The 15994-nt window shown below is 44.9% G+C and overlaps 1 protein-coding gene across 1 annotated transcript in view; it reads left to right on the top strand.

Annotated features, from left to right (window-relative positions):
* Positions 1–550: 550 nt before the first annotated feature.
* The window catches only part of SCGN (secretagogin, EF-hand calcium binding protein), a 31788-nt gene continuing 16344 nt past the window's right edge, over positions 551–15994 (top strand). Inside the window, exons 1-2 of the mRNA XM_030445675.1 lie at positions 551–623; positions 1441–1511. Of these exons, the coding sequence (XP_030301535.1) occupies positions 551–623; positions 1441–1511 (144 nt within the window). The remainder of the gene's footprint in view (positions 624–1440; positions 1512–15994) is intronic.

Raw genomic sequence — 15994 nt, 5'->3', positions numbered from 1 at the left:
CCTTTTTGCTTTCCTTTCCTTTCCTTTCCTTTCCTTTCCTTTCCTTTCCTTTCCTTTCCTTTCCTTTCCTTTCCTTTCCTTTCCTTTTTCTCTTTTTTCTTTTTCTTTTCTTTCTTTTTCCTTTTCTCTCTCTCTTTTTTTTTTTTTTTTTTTTTTTTCCCTCCTAAACACCACTTCTCCGAAGTCTCACACTTCCTCCACGCACTTCTGCTTCCATTCGGGGAGTTTTGAAACTTTACAGGTTGGCTGCAAGGTGTGGGCGGCTCTTTCCAGTCCCTGTCCGTGGGCTCGGCTGTTTCTCCCTCCCCACATCCTCCCTGCCAAACCCGGTGCCGACGCACCTCCCGATTTACACACCGGGCAGCTCCGGGGTGGGGAGAGGGGTGGGAGGAAGGAGGGGGCGGTGGAGCTCCGGCAGCGCTCCTTGAGCCCCCCGCGGGGCCGCCCCCGGGGCGGGGCCGTTGCCCTCAAAGCCGGAGCCGCCGGGGGGGCGCGGGCAGAGCTTGCGCGGGGGTTGCGCGGGAGTTGCGAGGACGGCGCTGTCAGCACCATGGAGAGCGGCGCCGCGGGGGGCTTGGACGCCGCCGTCTTCCTGGGCGCCTGGAAGCGCTTTGATGCCGACGGCAAGTGGGGCCGGGCCGGGGTGGGGGGCACGCAAAGAGAGGGGGTGTCTGCTGGGGAAAGAGGGGTGCCCGCCTTGGGGGTGCGTCTCAGGGACTGCCCAGGTGAGGGGGGGCTGCGTGCGGGGGTGGGTGGGTGCCTGTCTGGGTGGGTGCAGATGCAGGTGGGTGCGTTGTGGGGTGCCTGGGATGCTGGAGATGTGGACGGGGTGCCTGTAGGACTGGGGGCCTGCCGGAGCATCCAAGCTGCACCCACACGGGTTCCTGCAGGTGTTGCATAGCTCCCCTCTTCCTCCTCATCATGCCCTCATATGAGGTCTGAAAATCCCCCTTCTCAGTCCAAATCTTTTTGCCTTTTCATAACTTCTCCTTTCCTTCTACTGTACCCTCTTGTGGTTCCAGTCTGTAAGAGCTGTTTTGGGGGAGTTTTTTTAGCTGTAAAGTTTTCTATAAGGAAAATTCCTAATAGTTCTGCAACACTATGCCCAGCGCCCATATAGAATCACAGAATGGTTTGGGTTGGAAGAGACTTTTGAAGATCATCTGGCTACACCCCCAGCCCTCATCCCCAGCCCCCCCACACACACACCCTTGTCATGGTCAAGGACACCTCCCTCACTAGACCAGGTTGCTCAAAGCCCCATCCAGCCTGTTGTTAAACACTCTCAGGCATCCACAATTTCCCTGGTCACACGGATATGAAACAATCAAATTTAATAGGAACCCCTACCAAAGGGGGCAGTTACAGCCTCTGCTGACACCCCCACAGCACAGACCTGGGCTCCCTGTCTGATCATTAACTTTTTTGACTTTTGTTTAGACAATGGTTACATAGAAGGGAAGGAGCTTGACAATTTTTTTCATCATCTTGTGGAGACACTGGGCCCCGAAGTAAGTACCGTGCTGTGTTATTTGTGCATCAAGTCCAAGTAAAAAGGTGGTTGTGCTGAGAGATGATTTGTATTTGTTGTTCTCTGATCATTTCCTTAGCGATCCCCAAGGTAAAGAGCTTTTCTCTTGGCAACAAGGTGGCATTTAAGCAGGTGTGACAACAAGTGCAGTCACTGAGATGTTTGATCTGTTGCTTTCAATCCAGCAGCTCTTGGCACAGTGAGATTCCATTTGGCACCAGTGTGGAGAGAAAGTAATTTTATGCCTTTGACTAGAAACTATTGAAAAAACACTAGCACAGAGTCTGGCAGGGCAAGAAGGAAGATGATGGTGAAAGTTTGTTCAAGCAAGCAATATTAGTTTTGCTAATATGATAGGTTTCTTTCCAAGGTCAGTTTTTTACAAATATACTGTCATTACTTTTAAATGGTGCTTAGGAAGAAGACGTACATCTGTATTGCCAAAAGTGTCTAGAAGCCAAGCAAGAGCTAATATTGTTGCTTATGAGGTCAAGATAGGGATATCAAGTGTTTCTGGGTTTCTCCCCTTTTTTCTTTCGTGTTTTTTGAAAGCATTTCCCCTCTTTCACTCTGCATCTCAGTTCTACCAGAAGCTGCACAGTAATTTACAGGGTCTGGTTCCCTAGCTCCTGGTCATATGTTGCCTTTCACTGACACCATCAGTGGAGGAGAAATCTTGCCACTCAGGTCAGCTGCTCAGGCAGATGTAAAGAATATATTCTGATAATGGGCTTAATAATTTCATTACACAGCGTATGCCCAACTGGGAAGAGAAAAGGAGTAAACTTCTTCCAAATGGAAGGAGAGGGTATGCCAATAGGTAGAGAGGAAAGAATTCCTTTGAGCAAAAAATATTTAATGAAACCAGGAAAAGGTAGCTGATAAAAAGCATAAATTCATGAGTATCAAGTGTAAAATCAGAATTATACTTACAAGCCAACTTGCATCTTGGAATTTAAAACAAAAAACCAGAAGCTGTAAATGATTTTTACGGCATTTTCACTTTGCAAGTAGATTTGGAGTGAAATATTGGGAGTTTGTGCAGAAAAGTCTTGAGTGGTTAGATGAACAGCTAGGCATGAAAAAAGGCTCAAGAAATCAAAAAGAAATTCAACAGTAAGTGCTAAGAATCATTAGGGACACAGATAAATCGATTGGAGGAGAAATTTGAAAAGGTCATGATTGTTTGCCCAGGAAAAAAAATAAGAGATTGGGAGCTGCTAGTCTTGGAGTGTTGAAACACCAGCTCAAGGCATTCTCAAGTAAATCCAGTGACAGCAAACATGAGATGTTGAAGGAGAGGCTTAAAATGAGGCAGCAGATGTCAACTCTGCAGTGGGTTGCTGAAGCAAGAGATCTCCAAGTTGGGCTCTCTAGAATGAGCTTTAGCTGATGATAAAAAACAAGGTTTCTCTGAGAATCTCACACTGCAGGCAGCTTCCTAGTGGGGAGAGATCAAGAGGAAACTTCCAGCCCCACTCTGGCCCAAAGCTGCCCTTGCACATCCTTCAAATGAGAGTTTGGAGAGATCACCACACAGCTGGGTTGCAAACTTGGTGTGTACCAGGAATTTTTTGGTGGCCTTGTGATAACTGTATGAACTCTGTTATGCTGTTAGGTATCAGCACAAATGCAGAATGAGGGTATCATAATAATGAACTTATTCTGCTTCAAGAATTCAAGAACAGTTACCCAGATTTCCAAAAGCCACAGCTCAGATGACTCCAGCTTGACAGCATCCTCATCTAACCTGCATCTCCTTTGCTTCTGTTATTTATGTTTTGCCATTAAAAGAAAAAGCTTAGCAAAAATTGAATTAAGAAAGAACCAACTCCCTCTCTCCCTATTAAATAGAAGAAACAGGCTAATTCTGGAAGACAGTGATTGCTCATTGCCAGGAAGCTCAAATGGGCTTTCAAATGTTTTCTCCCCTGGTTTTCTTGCCTGTTTTTGGCAGTATTTCTCCTCAAGCAGCATTACCCTGAGTGATAAGATGTGTTGCTCTGCTCCCCTTCACCAGCAGCCTGGTTTCAGTTCTTACAACAGGACAGGGATGAAACAGTCTCCTAGCCATCAGGTAGTAGGCAGAGCAGCCCACTTTGGTGACTGAAAGCTCAAGGGGAACTTTGTCCTAGGAGACTGGGAGTTGTCCCCTGCCCCTTTCCCCAGGGCATGGGGGATTGCTCGTCATGCTGGATTAAACAAAGGTCCCTGCAAACTTTGTACAATGTTTTTTTCTAACAATGTTGAGCCATTTTTCTCTCACTTCTACCCCTTTTCTATCCCCTTTGCACTGGTCCCCATCATCCTAGAGAAAGGAAGTGTCCATGATACAGTGAGCTGGGACTGAGCATCTCTCTGCTTTAGTGATTGTTTTGACTTTTACTTCTTTGGGCTCTTAACATCTCCATTGCTTTGCACAGTAAAAGGGGAGACAGTAATACACTGGCACAACTTCCAGATGTGTCAAGATGATTAATTAGTGACTGTGTCAGAAGTGCTAGACGAGTGATAAATAATGTTATCAGCACTAGAAGTTGTCTCTGTTTGAATAGCAAATGGCTTCATAATTATATTTTTTCAGGCTGCACTTTCAAAGCTGTTATTTTTCTTAATGACCACTGTAGTCCTTCAGCTCTGTTTTTCTTTCCAGCTACTCTGCAGCATCCCCAGCTGACACTAAATGCCAGGGGATGGGAGCAGCTGGGAAAACAATGCAAGAGGGAGCTTGTTGGGAAGCTGAGAGGCACAGCTCTTCCTGGTGGCTGAAAAGATGGCTGATAGTTGAAAAACTATCCAGCAAGAGAGGCAAATGTATTGTCTTTTATTGAACCATCAATAATTTGGGGATGGGGAAGGGAAAACTTTGCATCAAGGGTAGGCCTACATTAAAGTGACCCAAGTCCCAGCTGCTGCTTTCTGTTTCTCCTCCTCCAGAAATGGGGGATTGCTGGAGGCATTTGGAATTTGGCATTTTGGAACCTGCTTCAACTTTTGGTCCGTTCTGAAGTGGTCAGGCAGTTGGACTAGATGATTGTTGCAGGTCCCTTCCACCTGAAAAAGTATAGACTATCCTATCCTATCCTATCCTATCCTATCCTATCCTATCCTACTCTACTCTACTTATAAGAAAATGCCTCAGATTTCCAGATGGGTGTTACATATACACAATATTTCAGTGAAACACAGAGAATTTAGTACACTACAGTTTATATAACTTCTCCATCAGCTACAAGGGCTTCTGCAATTGAGTCTGGTTGGGGATATGAGGCAGAACTGAAGATAATTCAGCCACACACCAGTGCAGGTTTTTGAACTGCTGGCATTGTCCACCTGCTGCTGTTATTACTTCTGTGACTTCTCTCTAACCCAGAGGAGCCTCCAGCTCCCATTCTGCTGCTGCATGGATACTCTGGGTTGTGCTCTCCCATGCTTACTCATAAACCACTTTACTCCACATTATGGACACCTTTCCATGCATTTTCTCTAAGTTTTTATATTGAGCTGACAACTTAGTTGAAAGGGTGGCTTCCTTCAGCACTGAAAAAGCAATTTTATTATAACAGGAACTACAGCCCCTTCGTTTGCCTCTTACATGGATGTACATCTTTCTGTATACAGATCATTTAGGATCTTCCTTGCTTTCTCTTTGCTATTTTTTTAAAGAAGGCCTATGTATATTCTTGTAATAGAAGAAGAATTTTATACATGAATGATTACAAATTTTGGAATATTTAAAGTTTCCATAAAACCAATGATGTCTGGGCAGAGAAGGAAATGCCTGTTACCATTACATTTGCAGAGCTCTTTCACAGAAAGGTATTTAATTTGGTTAAATTATAGTAAAAGTAGACAGACTTTCAGAGAAGTCTATTGCTTTCACCTAACTAAGTGTGTAAGACACCACATGTATTTGATCAGGCTAGACAGGTACTACCCTTGTTATAATCCCCCTGCCCTCAAACCACATGAATATTTATGACTGGAAGGGACTGAGGTTAATCTTCAGGAGCTCACCCTGAACAACCATAAAGGCTTTATCTTTTCCTTTTACTTCCAAAGAAGTAAAGGATCCTCCAGCTACTCTTGCACTTGCACAATGTATTGTCTGTCTAAGTTATGTGTTTAACTTACTATGGTCAGGGATGCAGCACCCAGTGATTCAAAGTTCAATGGCCAACATATCAACCAGCCTCAAGCTATCCAAACTACATTTCCCCTGTGTTTTACCAGCCCAAGAGGCCCAGGATCATTACCCAGGTCTCCCTGACAAGCAGGTCAATAGCAAGAAGGCCCTTGGTCAGAAGACATTAATCCTACATCCTCCATCGGACCAATTCAGAAATCTGAAGCCTGAGTCAATCCTGACTATTTACATATAAGGAAGAAATTCTTTCCTGTGAGGGTGGTGAGACAGGTTGCACAGGGAAGTTCTGGTTGCCCTCTCCCCAGAAATGTTCAAGGCCAGGTTGGATGGGGCTTTGAGCAACCTCGTCTAGTGGGAGGTGTCCCTGCCCATGGCAGGAGGTGGTGTAGAACTAGATGATCTTCAAAAGTCCCTTCCAATCCAAACCATCCTGTAATTCTCTGGTTGCCAGATACAGTTATTTCCTTAGGTGTAGCTTTTGTCAGCCTTGATTAGCTTGGCCAGTTCCTATTCTTGTTCCTGTACATTAATACTGCAAGCACTTGGAAGTCTCTCTAAATGCAAACTCAACGTGCCTGTGGGAAAAACCAGACACAATGTGTTTTCATTGCCCAAAGGCATGTCAAAAACTTTCAGCCTAGCAGAAAGGGCAGAATGAAGAACCTGTCCAAAGCTTAACCACAAAATCTTCATGGCACAGGGAAGACTGTAATAGCCTCTGTTGGATGCTGGCATCTTCTGCATGAAAAAATATCCCTCACATATGTGCTGATGAGAGCTAAAAAAGAGAACCAAACCACAAAATGTGATGACATGATAAGTCCCCTGCTATTGAAAGATGCAGGATTACAGAAAATCCTAACCAAAATACAGGCCAAGTTCTCTAGGGGTAGCACGGCAATTAAATAAGAGAGATTGGCTGAAATGAGAAGTGGACAATGGGATTTAAAGAGGAAATGTTTTGCCAAAAAAACCACGTTCTTCTAAGGTCAAAGTGTACATTAGTGATGTTTCATTTGGTTTTTGCTGGCCTCCTTTCTGCACTGTGTGGCTTTTGGCATGGTAAGAGCTGTCAAGTTTGTTTTCCAATCAGCGTTCTTGGCAGACATAATTTATTTTCATAGATCTTGTAGGAACTTGATATCTCTGGGACCCTTTGCCCTTCTATCAATTTGGCTGAAATGTTGTTAGGAGAAACATGTGCTCAAGACAGCATTTTCAGATACACCTCATTTTTTTTGGAAACATGCTATAATAGTCACTTACATTTACTTTCTTCTTGCTTTATATAGCCTGATCAATACAGTGGCTTGTTTCCAAAAATCATGTCAAGATAGGAAAAAAAAATCAATCTATGACAAGACTGCCTTAATCATCAGGAACTAAATGCTCCCTTTAAATACAAGGAGTCCCTTTAATACAGAAGTCCCTTTCCATCAAGAAGAGAAGTCTCTGTATTGCTCCATACATTCAATTTTTACCCCTCCCTCCATCCCCACAAAACCAAATTTCTTGTAGTCATGTTTTCATCAAGCCAAGCTGCTGCCAAGCATATGGATCCCTTCAGGAGCAAAAATTTTAAAAATTAATCAGAAAGCATGGGGGACAAGAGTGTGACAATAAAAAATGAATGGGTTAACGAAGACCCATATCTGACCAATTTATATTATTTAATATAAATTAAATACTTGGCTGATTAAAAAAAAAACCCAAAAATAAGCATACCCTTTCCATTATTACAAACAATATTAAAAACAAATTACCTTTGTGATGCTAAATAAGTTCTAAAGGGGCTTTTGCAAAAGGGAAGATGAAGACTGGCCATAGAAAAGAGAAAGCAAAAAATTCATTTGTTGTGGCAACATGAAGCATAGAAGCTTTCTTCTGCAAAACTCTGTGGAAGAGCATGCACAGTAAGAAATAGAGTCCGTAACTTTGAGAAATGTATGAACAAAGTCAAAGCCATATTTTAAGCTGTGTGCTTTTATGAGGACAAAAGTTTTATGGTTTTCTCCTCACAGTATATAGTGACGATTTCTTGACTGGACAGTCAGAAAGTACAGCATTTCTCAGAAAGTCCACATCATCTGACCTGTGAGGGAGCAAGCTGCAAAGCTGAAACTTATAAGAAGCACTATGAAAAGAGAATAAAGCACCTCTCCATCCCAGACTAGCTGTCATTATCATTATAGTCCAATGAAGACCATATTTCATGGATATTAGCAGAGGGTTCAGGTTTCTTTCATTTAAAGGAGTATCGTTGCCAGGGGTATTACTTCTGTTGCAGGACCCATTCTTGCCAAGCACTTGCTCTACCAGCATCTTCACTCTTCCTCAGCCCAAACCTGAGTGGAAGCAGAGGCAGGTCCTAGTCCAGGTATGTTTTCCAGACTGTGCCAGGGAATCCTCTTCATTACAGTGTTGACTGATTCTAAAGCGTAAAGTTTCTGCCTCAAGTAGGCAGCAGTTCAGGGGAAATTGTGCTCATCTGTCAATGAAGGCTGTTACCTCTTGAGTAAATTATCCTCCAGGAACTCAAGGAATTGCACGCAACAGGGAGAACAAGGTATGACAAGAAAGACCTCCCCATACAGACAGCTGCCAGAAAGGATGCAACAGCATCCACTTACATGTTCATGAAAGGGAAAATTATCCATCTATTAAGAAGTCTAAAATTTTAGCACAGGCACTGGACACTTGAGAAAGCATTGCAAACCTCTTCAAACCTTTGAAACTGAGGAGGGATCTGCTGCTTGAGACAGGCAACATAGTCAAGACAGCATTAGCTCTGATGGAAAAAAGCTGTGCTCAGCTACAGACGTTTTCTTGATGCAAAGCCATTCCCCCCTATCTCAGTTCATAGAGCCAAGAGGCATGAATTTATATTATTCTATTTGTACAGTGGCTTTCCAGAGCAAAAAGGTGGTTTATTTTTTTTTCATTACTCCTTCTGTGATTCATACAGCTTGAATAAATGGAGTGTGAGCTTGAGGCAGAGCATATTTGGTTTCCAGGCTTTCTGGCTTTTTGCAGTCTGTAGTTGAACAGCAAGTTAATAATTAAAGGGAAGGAAGGCAAAACAAACTTTCCAGGGAAGATGGTGGCCATAGCACTCAGCAAGGCACCTGTGTTTCTGTGCCAATGCCATTCATCCCCACATCTGCCTGCCTGGGGATCTCACAGGATCACAGAGTGGTTTAGGTTGGAAGGGACCTTAAAGATCATCCAGTTCCAACCCCCCTGCCATAGGCAGCGACACCTCCCACTAGACCAGGATGCTCAAAGCCCCATCCAACCTGGCCTTGAACACTTCCACGGAGGGAGCAGCCTCAGCTTCCCTGGGCAACCTGTGCCAGTGTCTCACAACCCTCAGACTAAAGGTTTTCTTCCTAATGTCTAGCCTAAATCTATCCTCTTCCAGTTTTAAGCCATTACCCATTGTCTTCTCACTACATGTCCCTGTAAAAAGTCTCCTCTTCTGCTCCAGAACTTTCTTCTTCTATCATAGGTCTCAGCAAGCTCATTGCAAGGTGTCTGAGGCTGCAAGGGGGCCCCTGCAGCCCCCCAGCCTGGCCCGTGCCCCTCTGTAGCCCAGCACATTCCCAGCATCCCAGCTCAGCCCTAGTGCCAGATGAGAAGTTCCCTCTCACACCACTGGCTGCTGGCTGGATCCCTGCCCAGGCTGTGCCTGGAGAAACTGCCTCACCTGTCACTTCTTACCTGAGAGTAGTTATTTTGTCCCTTTTTGAGGTACCTGAATCCTGCCTGTGCAAAGCACAAATACTACCAAAAAAAAAAAAGATCTACTTCATACACTTACATGACAGCAACCGGGTGCTATATCTACAAGACTTGTAAATTTTTTAACATTCCTCATCCTCAACTCCATAAATCCTGGAGTGTTACATAGACAATACTTCTGCCCAAATACTTTTCTCCCTCCATTTCTGGAGCATGCTCTTGACTAGGTGTGAAGTTCCAGTGTTGCTGCCTCACTGCAGCAAAGCTACTGTCCTGAGTTGGAGGCAAACCCAGGCAAAACCAAAATTTAAATGAGCTGGAGAACTGATCTTACTTCCTAAGCCTTCAGGGAGGGATCAGCACATCCAGCCCCACTGGCTGTGCCCTGCAGCCTGACCAGGCTGCCCCACCACAAGCTGATGACTTCCAAACTTGGATTACAGACTCAGCAAGTACAGCAAGAGGCTGCAGTTCAGCTCCTTTCTTGGACAATCACACAGATCACATGCAAGGTTTTTTTCCCAAGCTTTTTAATCATAGAATCATAGAATCATAGAATCCTAGGGGTTAGAAGGGACCTCGAAAGATCATCTAGTCCAACCCCCCCTGCCAGAGCAGGGCCACCTAGAGTACATCGCGCAGGAACGTGTCCAGGCGGGTTTTGAATGTCTCCAGTGAAGGAGACTCCACGACCCCCCTGGGCAGCCTGTTCCAGGGCTCTGTCACCCTTACAGTAAAAAAATTTTTTCGAATATTCAACTTGAACCTCCTATGCTCCAATTTACATCCATTACCCCTTGTCCTATCACTGGTCATCACTGAGAAAAGCCTAACTCCATCTCCCTGACACTCACTCCTTACATATTTGAAAACATTGATGAGGTCAGCCCTCAGTCTCCTTTTCTCCAAACTAAAGAGACCCAGCTCCCTCAGCCTTTCCTCATAAGGGAGATGTTCCACTCCCTTAATCATCTTAGTAGCTCTGCGCTGGACTCTTTCAAGCACTTCCCTGTCCTTCTTGAACTGAGGGGCCCAGAACCGGACACAATACTCCAGGTGCGGCCTCACCAATGCAGAATAGAGGGGGAGGAGAACCTCTCTTGACCTACTAACCACACCCTTTCTAATGCACCCCAGGATGCCATTGGCCTTCTTGGCCACAAGGGCACATTGCTGGCTCATGGTCATCCTCTTGTCTACCAGGACCCCCAGGTCTCTTTCACCTACACTGCTCTCCAGCAGGTCAGCCCCCAACCTATACTGGGACATTGTGTTGTTCTTCCCCAAATGCAAAACTCTACACTTCCCCTTGTTGAACTTCATCATGTTTCTCTCTGCCCAACTCTCCAGCCTGTCTAAGTCTCTCTGAATGGCAGCACGGCCTTCCGGTGTGTCAGCCACTCCTCCCAGCTTAGTGTCATCAGCAAACTTGCTGAGGGTACACTCTATACCCTCATCCAAGTCGTTGATGAAGATATTGAACAACACCGGTCCCAGTACCAACCCCTGAGGGACTCCACTAGTCACACACCTCCAACCAGATTCTGCCCCATTGACTACAACTCTCTGACTCCTTCCTTTCAACCAGTTCCTGATCCACCTCACTACCTGATCACCAAACCCATACTTGGTCAACTTATCTACAAGGATGCTGTGAGAGACGGTGTCAAATGCTTTACTGAAATCAAGATAAACCACATCTACCGCTCTTCCATCATCTATCCACCTAGTAATTTCCTCATAGAAGGCTATGAGGTTAGTCAAACATGATTTACCCTTGATAAAACCATGCTGACTGCTCTTGATGACCCCCATGTCCTTGATATGCCTGGAGATAGTGACAAGAACAAGTTGTTCCATCACCTTTCCAGGGATGGAGGTGAGGCTGACCGGTCTATAGTTACCCGGGTCCTCCTTCTTGCCCTTCTTGTAGACTGGGGTGACATTTGCTATTCTCCAGTCCTCAGGCACCTCTCCTGTTACCCATGACTTACTGAAGATGATGGAGAGTGGCCTAGCAATGACCTCCGCCAGCTCCCTCAGCACCCTTGGATGCATTCCATCTGGACCCATCGACTTATGGATGTTCAGATTACTCAGCTGATCCCTAACCCAATCCTCATCTACTACATCAAATTCCTTATCTATCTTGACTACTTCTGGGGCTAAATGAATCTGGGGCTCATGTGGAAACCCTGCAGGAGTAAAGACAGAGGCAAAGAAGGCGTTCAGCACCTCTGCCTTCTTTATATCCTCTGTCACCAGGGCTCCCATCTCATCCCTTAGTGGGCCAATATTGCCTCTAGCGTTAGTTTTGCTAGCTATGTATTTGAAAAAGCCCTTTCTATTATCCTTAACCTGACTTGCAAGGTTAAGTTCCAAGGAGGCCTTAGCTTTCCTAATTGCCTCCCTACATCCTCTGACGACAGTCTTGTATTCCTCCCAAGTGACCAGCCCCCCCTTCCATGATCTGTAGATTTTCCTTTTCCACTTAAGTTTTCCCAGCAGTTCCCTTTTTAACCATGCTGGCCTCCTAGCTCCCTTACTAGATTTCCTAACCATAGGGATGCTCTGATCCTGTGCTTGCAAATAGTGGTCCTTGAATATTGACCAGCTATCTTGAGCCCCTTTATCTTCTAACACCCTGTCCCATGGGATTTCTCTTAACAGTTGATTGAGGAGGCCAAAGTTTGCCCTGTGGAAGTCCAGGGTTTTGGTCCTACTGGGTATTCTGTTCCTTCCACACAGGATCCTGAACTCTACCATCTCATGATCACTGCAGCCAAGGCTGCCATTGACCACCACTTCTTCGACAAGGCCCTCCTTGTTGGTTAGTATAAGATCCAGCAGCGCTCCTCTTCTAGTCGGCTTGTCCACCATCTGCATTAAGAAGTTATCATCAATGCACTGGAGGAACCTCCTAGACTGTGAAAGGCTGGCTGTGTGAGTCAACCAGCAGATATCAGGGTAGTTAAAATCCCCCATGAGGACTAGGGACTGAATGTGTTTGGAATGGAAAAGTAATCAGAGCAAGCTACTAGACTGCACCACCAGCAGGTCAGTCTTGGAGACCATGTCTCCCAACCTTGGTTTCTACTTGCAAATGGCATAGATTATTTGATCTTTTGTTGTTATGGCTGCTTATCTTATGAGATTGGGGTTTTTTGGTAAACAGAAAGGTCACCTTTGAAACCTGATCATCATAAACTAAGGTGTACCAGTCTTGGTGTAAAAATCTGTAATATATAATTAATCTCACTTTGAGCATGCATCTTGGGAATGCCAGTTTGTGTGCTATCTTTTACTTGTTTCTCATTCTTTAGGAATAAAGGTTGGGTTTTAGTAGATAAAGTGCCACTTGTTTTTCATAGGTAGAATATTTATTAAGACATTGTCCAATTTGAAAAGTCCACTGTAGTGAAACCCCTTCAATTAAATGCTGTTGAAGCTATTTAGAGTATTTTGGGTACTTAACTCAGTGTAACCTATAGTGTAAATCTGTTTATAATAAGTAATTAAAAAAAAGGAGGCAGTCCTATTTTTAAGCAGATAACAATGTTCCTACCACACAAAGGTCAATGAGTGGTGGTTAATAGCTGACATGAAGCTGAGCAATAAGCTTTCTTAACAAATGAGCAGCCTGAACTCCACAGTACACTTTTCAAATATCAACTATGATTATCACTTCAGAAATAACTTATCCTACTGGGCATGGAGGAGGATAATTTCAGAGTAGTTTTCAAGCCTGTTGCAGTTGGTAAGCTTGCCTAACACCAGGGACATCTCTCTAAGTGTCAAGCTGCCATCAGAAAGCAATTTAAATAGCACAAGAGCAAGTTATAATGCAGAGGGGGAAGAAAACTCTATGTGTGTCATCAGTGATGTGCTGTATCCCTGATGGCAGCACCAAGCAGTACCCAAGTGGTATGGGTGCCCGGCTATGCAGCCCACAAGGCTGGTGGCCACCACCACGTGGATGAAGCATCCTCCAGCCATGCCCTGTGCCTGACCCAGGGCCACCACCAGGCAGGCCCTGGGATGGCGACTGCCACCTCCATCGTGTCCCTGCAAGGTCAATGCTGGGACAGTAATCTTACCTCTGACCTGGGAGATGCCAGCCCTTGGCACTGTGCCCCAAGGCTGCCCCTGGGGAATGCACCCCACCTACCCTATGGAGAGCCACATGGGCGTCCTTATCCTTCTGTTCCTACCCATAGATTCCCAAATTTTCCATCATCTGGCACATCAGTCTTGGGGAAGGAGTTGCACTTGTTCTAATCAAAGTGTCCTGTTGGTTATTTTGATATGACAGTTAGAACCCAAAGCAAATTAAGTATTTCTCCCCTGATTTCAGTGTAGGTTCTTCTGCAACAACAATTCTATTAGTTATATGTATAACAGGCCCATAATGACTTCGTGTTGGTAAATGCTCTTGAGTTCTGAGTCTGCTCTGAAGGTGAAGACAAAGTAAATCATATAAAAAATGATGAGTCGTATTATACGTTTATCCATCTATTTACAGCTAGCTTTTTTTCTGTTATTTCTACCAAGCAAATTAAGGCTGCAAACACCAGTCACATCTAAACATGTGAGGGAAACTGGTGATAATGTTTGTGCAAAGATAGGCATAGCTTAATGAGTCTAAGCACCGTATACTTAGTTTTCTTTTTTATTACCTCATCTGTGACCTCATCCTACCTCATCCTAGTGTGTTTCCATATCTCTGTCACTGACCATGGCAGCTGCTGCTGAGCAAGGGCTGTGCAGAATTTCTGCCTGAGAGCAGCCAGAAATTGCTATTGCCATCTGTCTGCTACTGAGTGTGGCCAAGGAAGTTTTGGAGGGTGAAGCACGTTCAGTTTCCAGCGTGGTGGTTTCAAATACCAATCCAAAGTAAGAACAAGAGCTGCAGTTGCTGTGTGTGCAGCCTGGCCATGTTATCTGGCTCAGAGGTGACAAACCTTACAGAAAAATCTTCCACCCCATGGGACTTCTGGCCGAGTAGCACAATTGCTGTTTAAAGTGACACTTTGCTGAATGGGGGGTCTAACAGAGGACATCAGGCAATGAATACTCTGAAGCCTGGGTGTCCTATATCCAGTGAAACATGCAGAGCATGCACACCCACTGCTCATTCTGCCAGGACAGGGGACACAGAATGAGAGAATCATAGGATGGTTTGGGTTGGAAGGAAATCTAAAGATCATCCAGTTCCAACCCCCCCTGCATGAGCAGGGACACCTCCCACCAGACCAGGTTGCTCAAAGCCCCATCCAACCTGGCCTTGAACACTTCCAGGGAGGGGGCAGCCACAGCTTCCCTGGGCAACCTGTGCCAGTGTCTCACCTCCATCACAGGAAAGAATTTCTTCCTAATGTCTAACCTAAATCTCCCCTCTTCATGTTTTAAACCATTTCCCCTTGTCTTCTCACTCCACACCCATGTGCAAAGCCTTACCCCAGCTTTCCTGTGGGCCTCCTTCAAATACTGTAAGGTTGCTATAAGGTCACCTCAGAGCCTCCTCTTCTCCAGGCTGAACAACCTAAACTTCCTCAGCCTGGCTTCATAGGGCAGGTGCTCCAGCCCTCTGGTCATTTTAGTGTCTCTCCTCTGGAAATGCTCAAGGAGCTCTGTGTCCTTCTTATGTTGGGATCTCCAGAACTGGGCACAGCACTCCAGGTAGAGTGCTCTCAAGAGTAGAGGGGGAGAATCATCTCCCTTGACCAACAAATGTACTTTTCATTTGAAAATGAACTTGTCATTTAAAGAGAATGTACTTTCCTAAGAGGTTTATATTTGCTTTCCTTCTGAACAGCCAGGCAGGCTGCACTGATGCATCCACAGAGTAATCTGGAGAAAGTCACTCATGGTCTTGTGTCACGATATTAAGAAAGGTCTTGTACAAGCTCATGAGGCTGCAAGAGTAGCTGAAAGGATGGGAAACTGTGTTAGAAGACCCAGGAACATACAGCTATAATCTTAGCTCCACTGGGACATAGAGATGATAAAACATTTGAAGTGATTTTTCTTCAGGGGTAGGGAAGAATTTAATCTATTCTCTTGCAAAAAAATGCTACGACAGTATGCCAAGAAACAGTCTGGGTTATCCTCCTCCCTCCTTCCCCTCCCAGAGAGTACCATCTTCCATGGGACTGGAAGAGGAGCCAGGACCTGCTCAGTGAGGGTGTGGGAGGTAATGCTGGAATTCATTATTGCCTGGGAGAGATGAACTAGCTGAGCTTCCCAGCCTAGCCACAAAGCTCATCTGACCAGAGGCATGTCCCCAGGGTGGGGAAATTGTACTTTGTGTAGCCCAGATACCCTAAAGGCTACAGCTATGCGAACAAAATCATGTGTTTATGATTCCCTAAGTATTGTATTTCACCTATCAAAACACAGAACCTTTTTTGTTGCAGAAGACCTTTCCAATGGTCGAGTCTAACCATTAAAATTATTAAAACCTGACAAGTTCTGAAAGATCCTCACTGTGTCTAAATTGGTTGTGGGGTTGAGCAGATGCAAGAGGAATGTAAATTGCTTGAAATCCCATGCTATTAACCCAGAAACACTGACAG

Source organism: Calypte anna, chromosome 2, assembly GCF_003957555.1.
Source record: "Calypte anna isolate BGI_N300 chromosome 2, bCalAnn1_v1.p, whole genome shotgun sequence".
In the NCBI taxonomy this organism is placed as follows: Eukaryota; Metazoa; Chordata; class Aves; order Apodiformes; family Trochilidae; genus Calypte; species Calypte anna.
The sequence above is the reverse complement of the archived record's forward strand: the minus strand, read 5'-3'. Positions and strand labels throughout refer to the sequence as shown.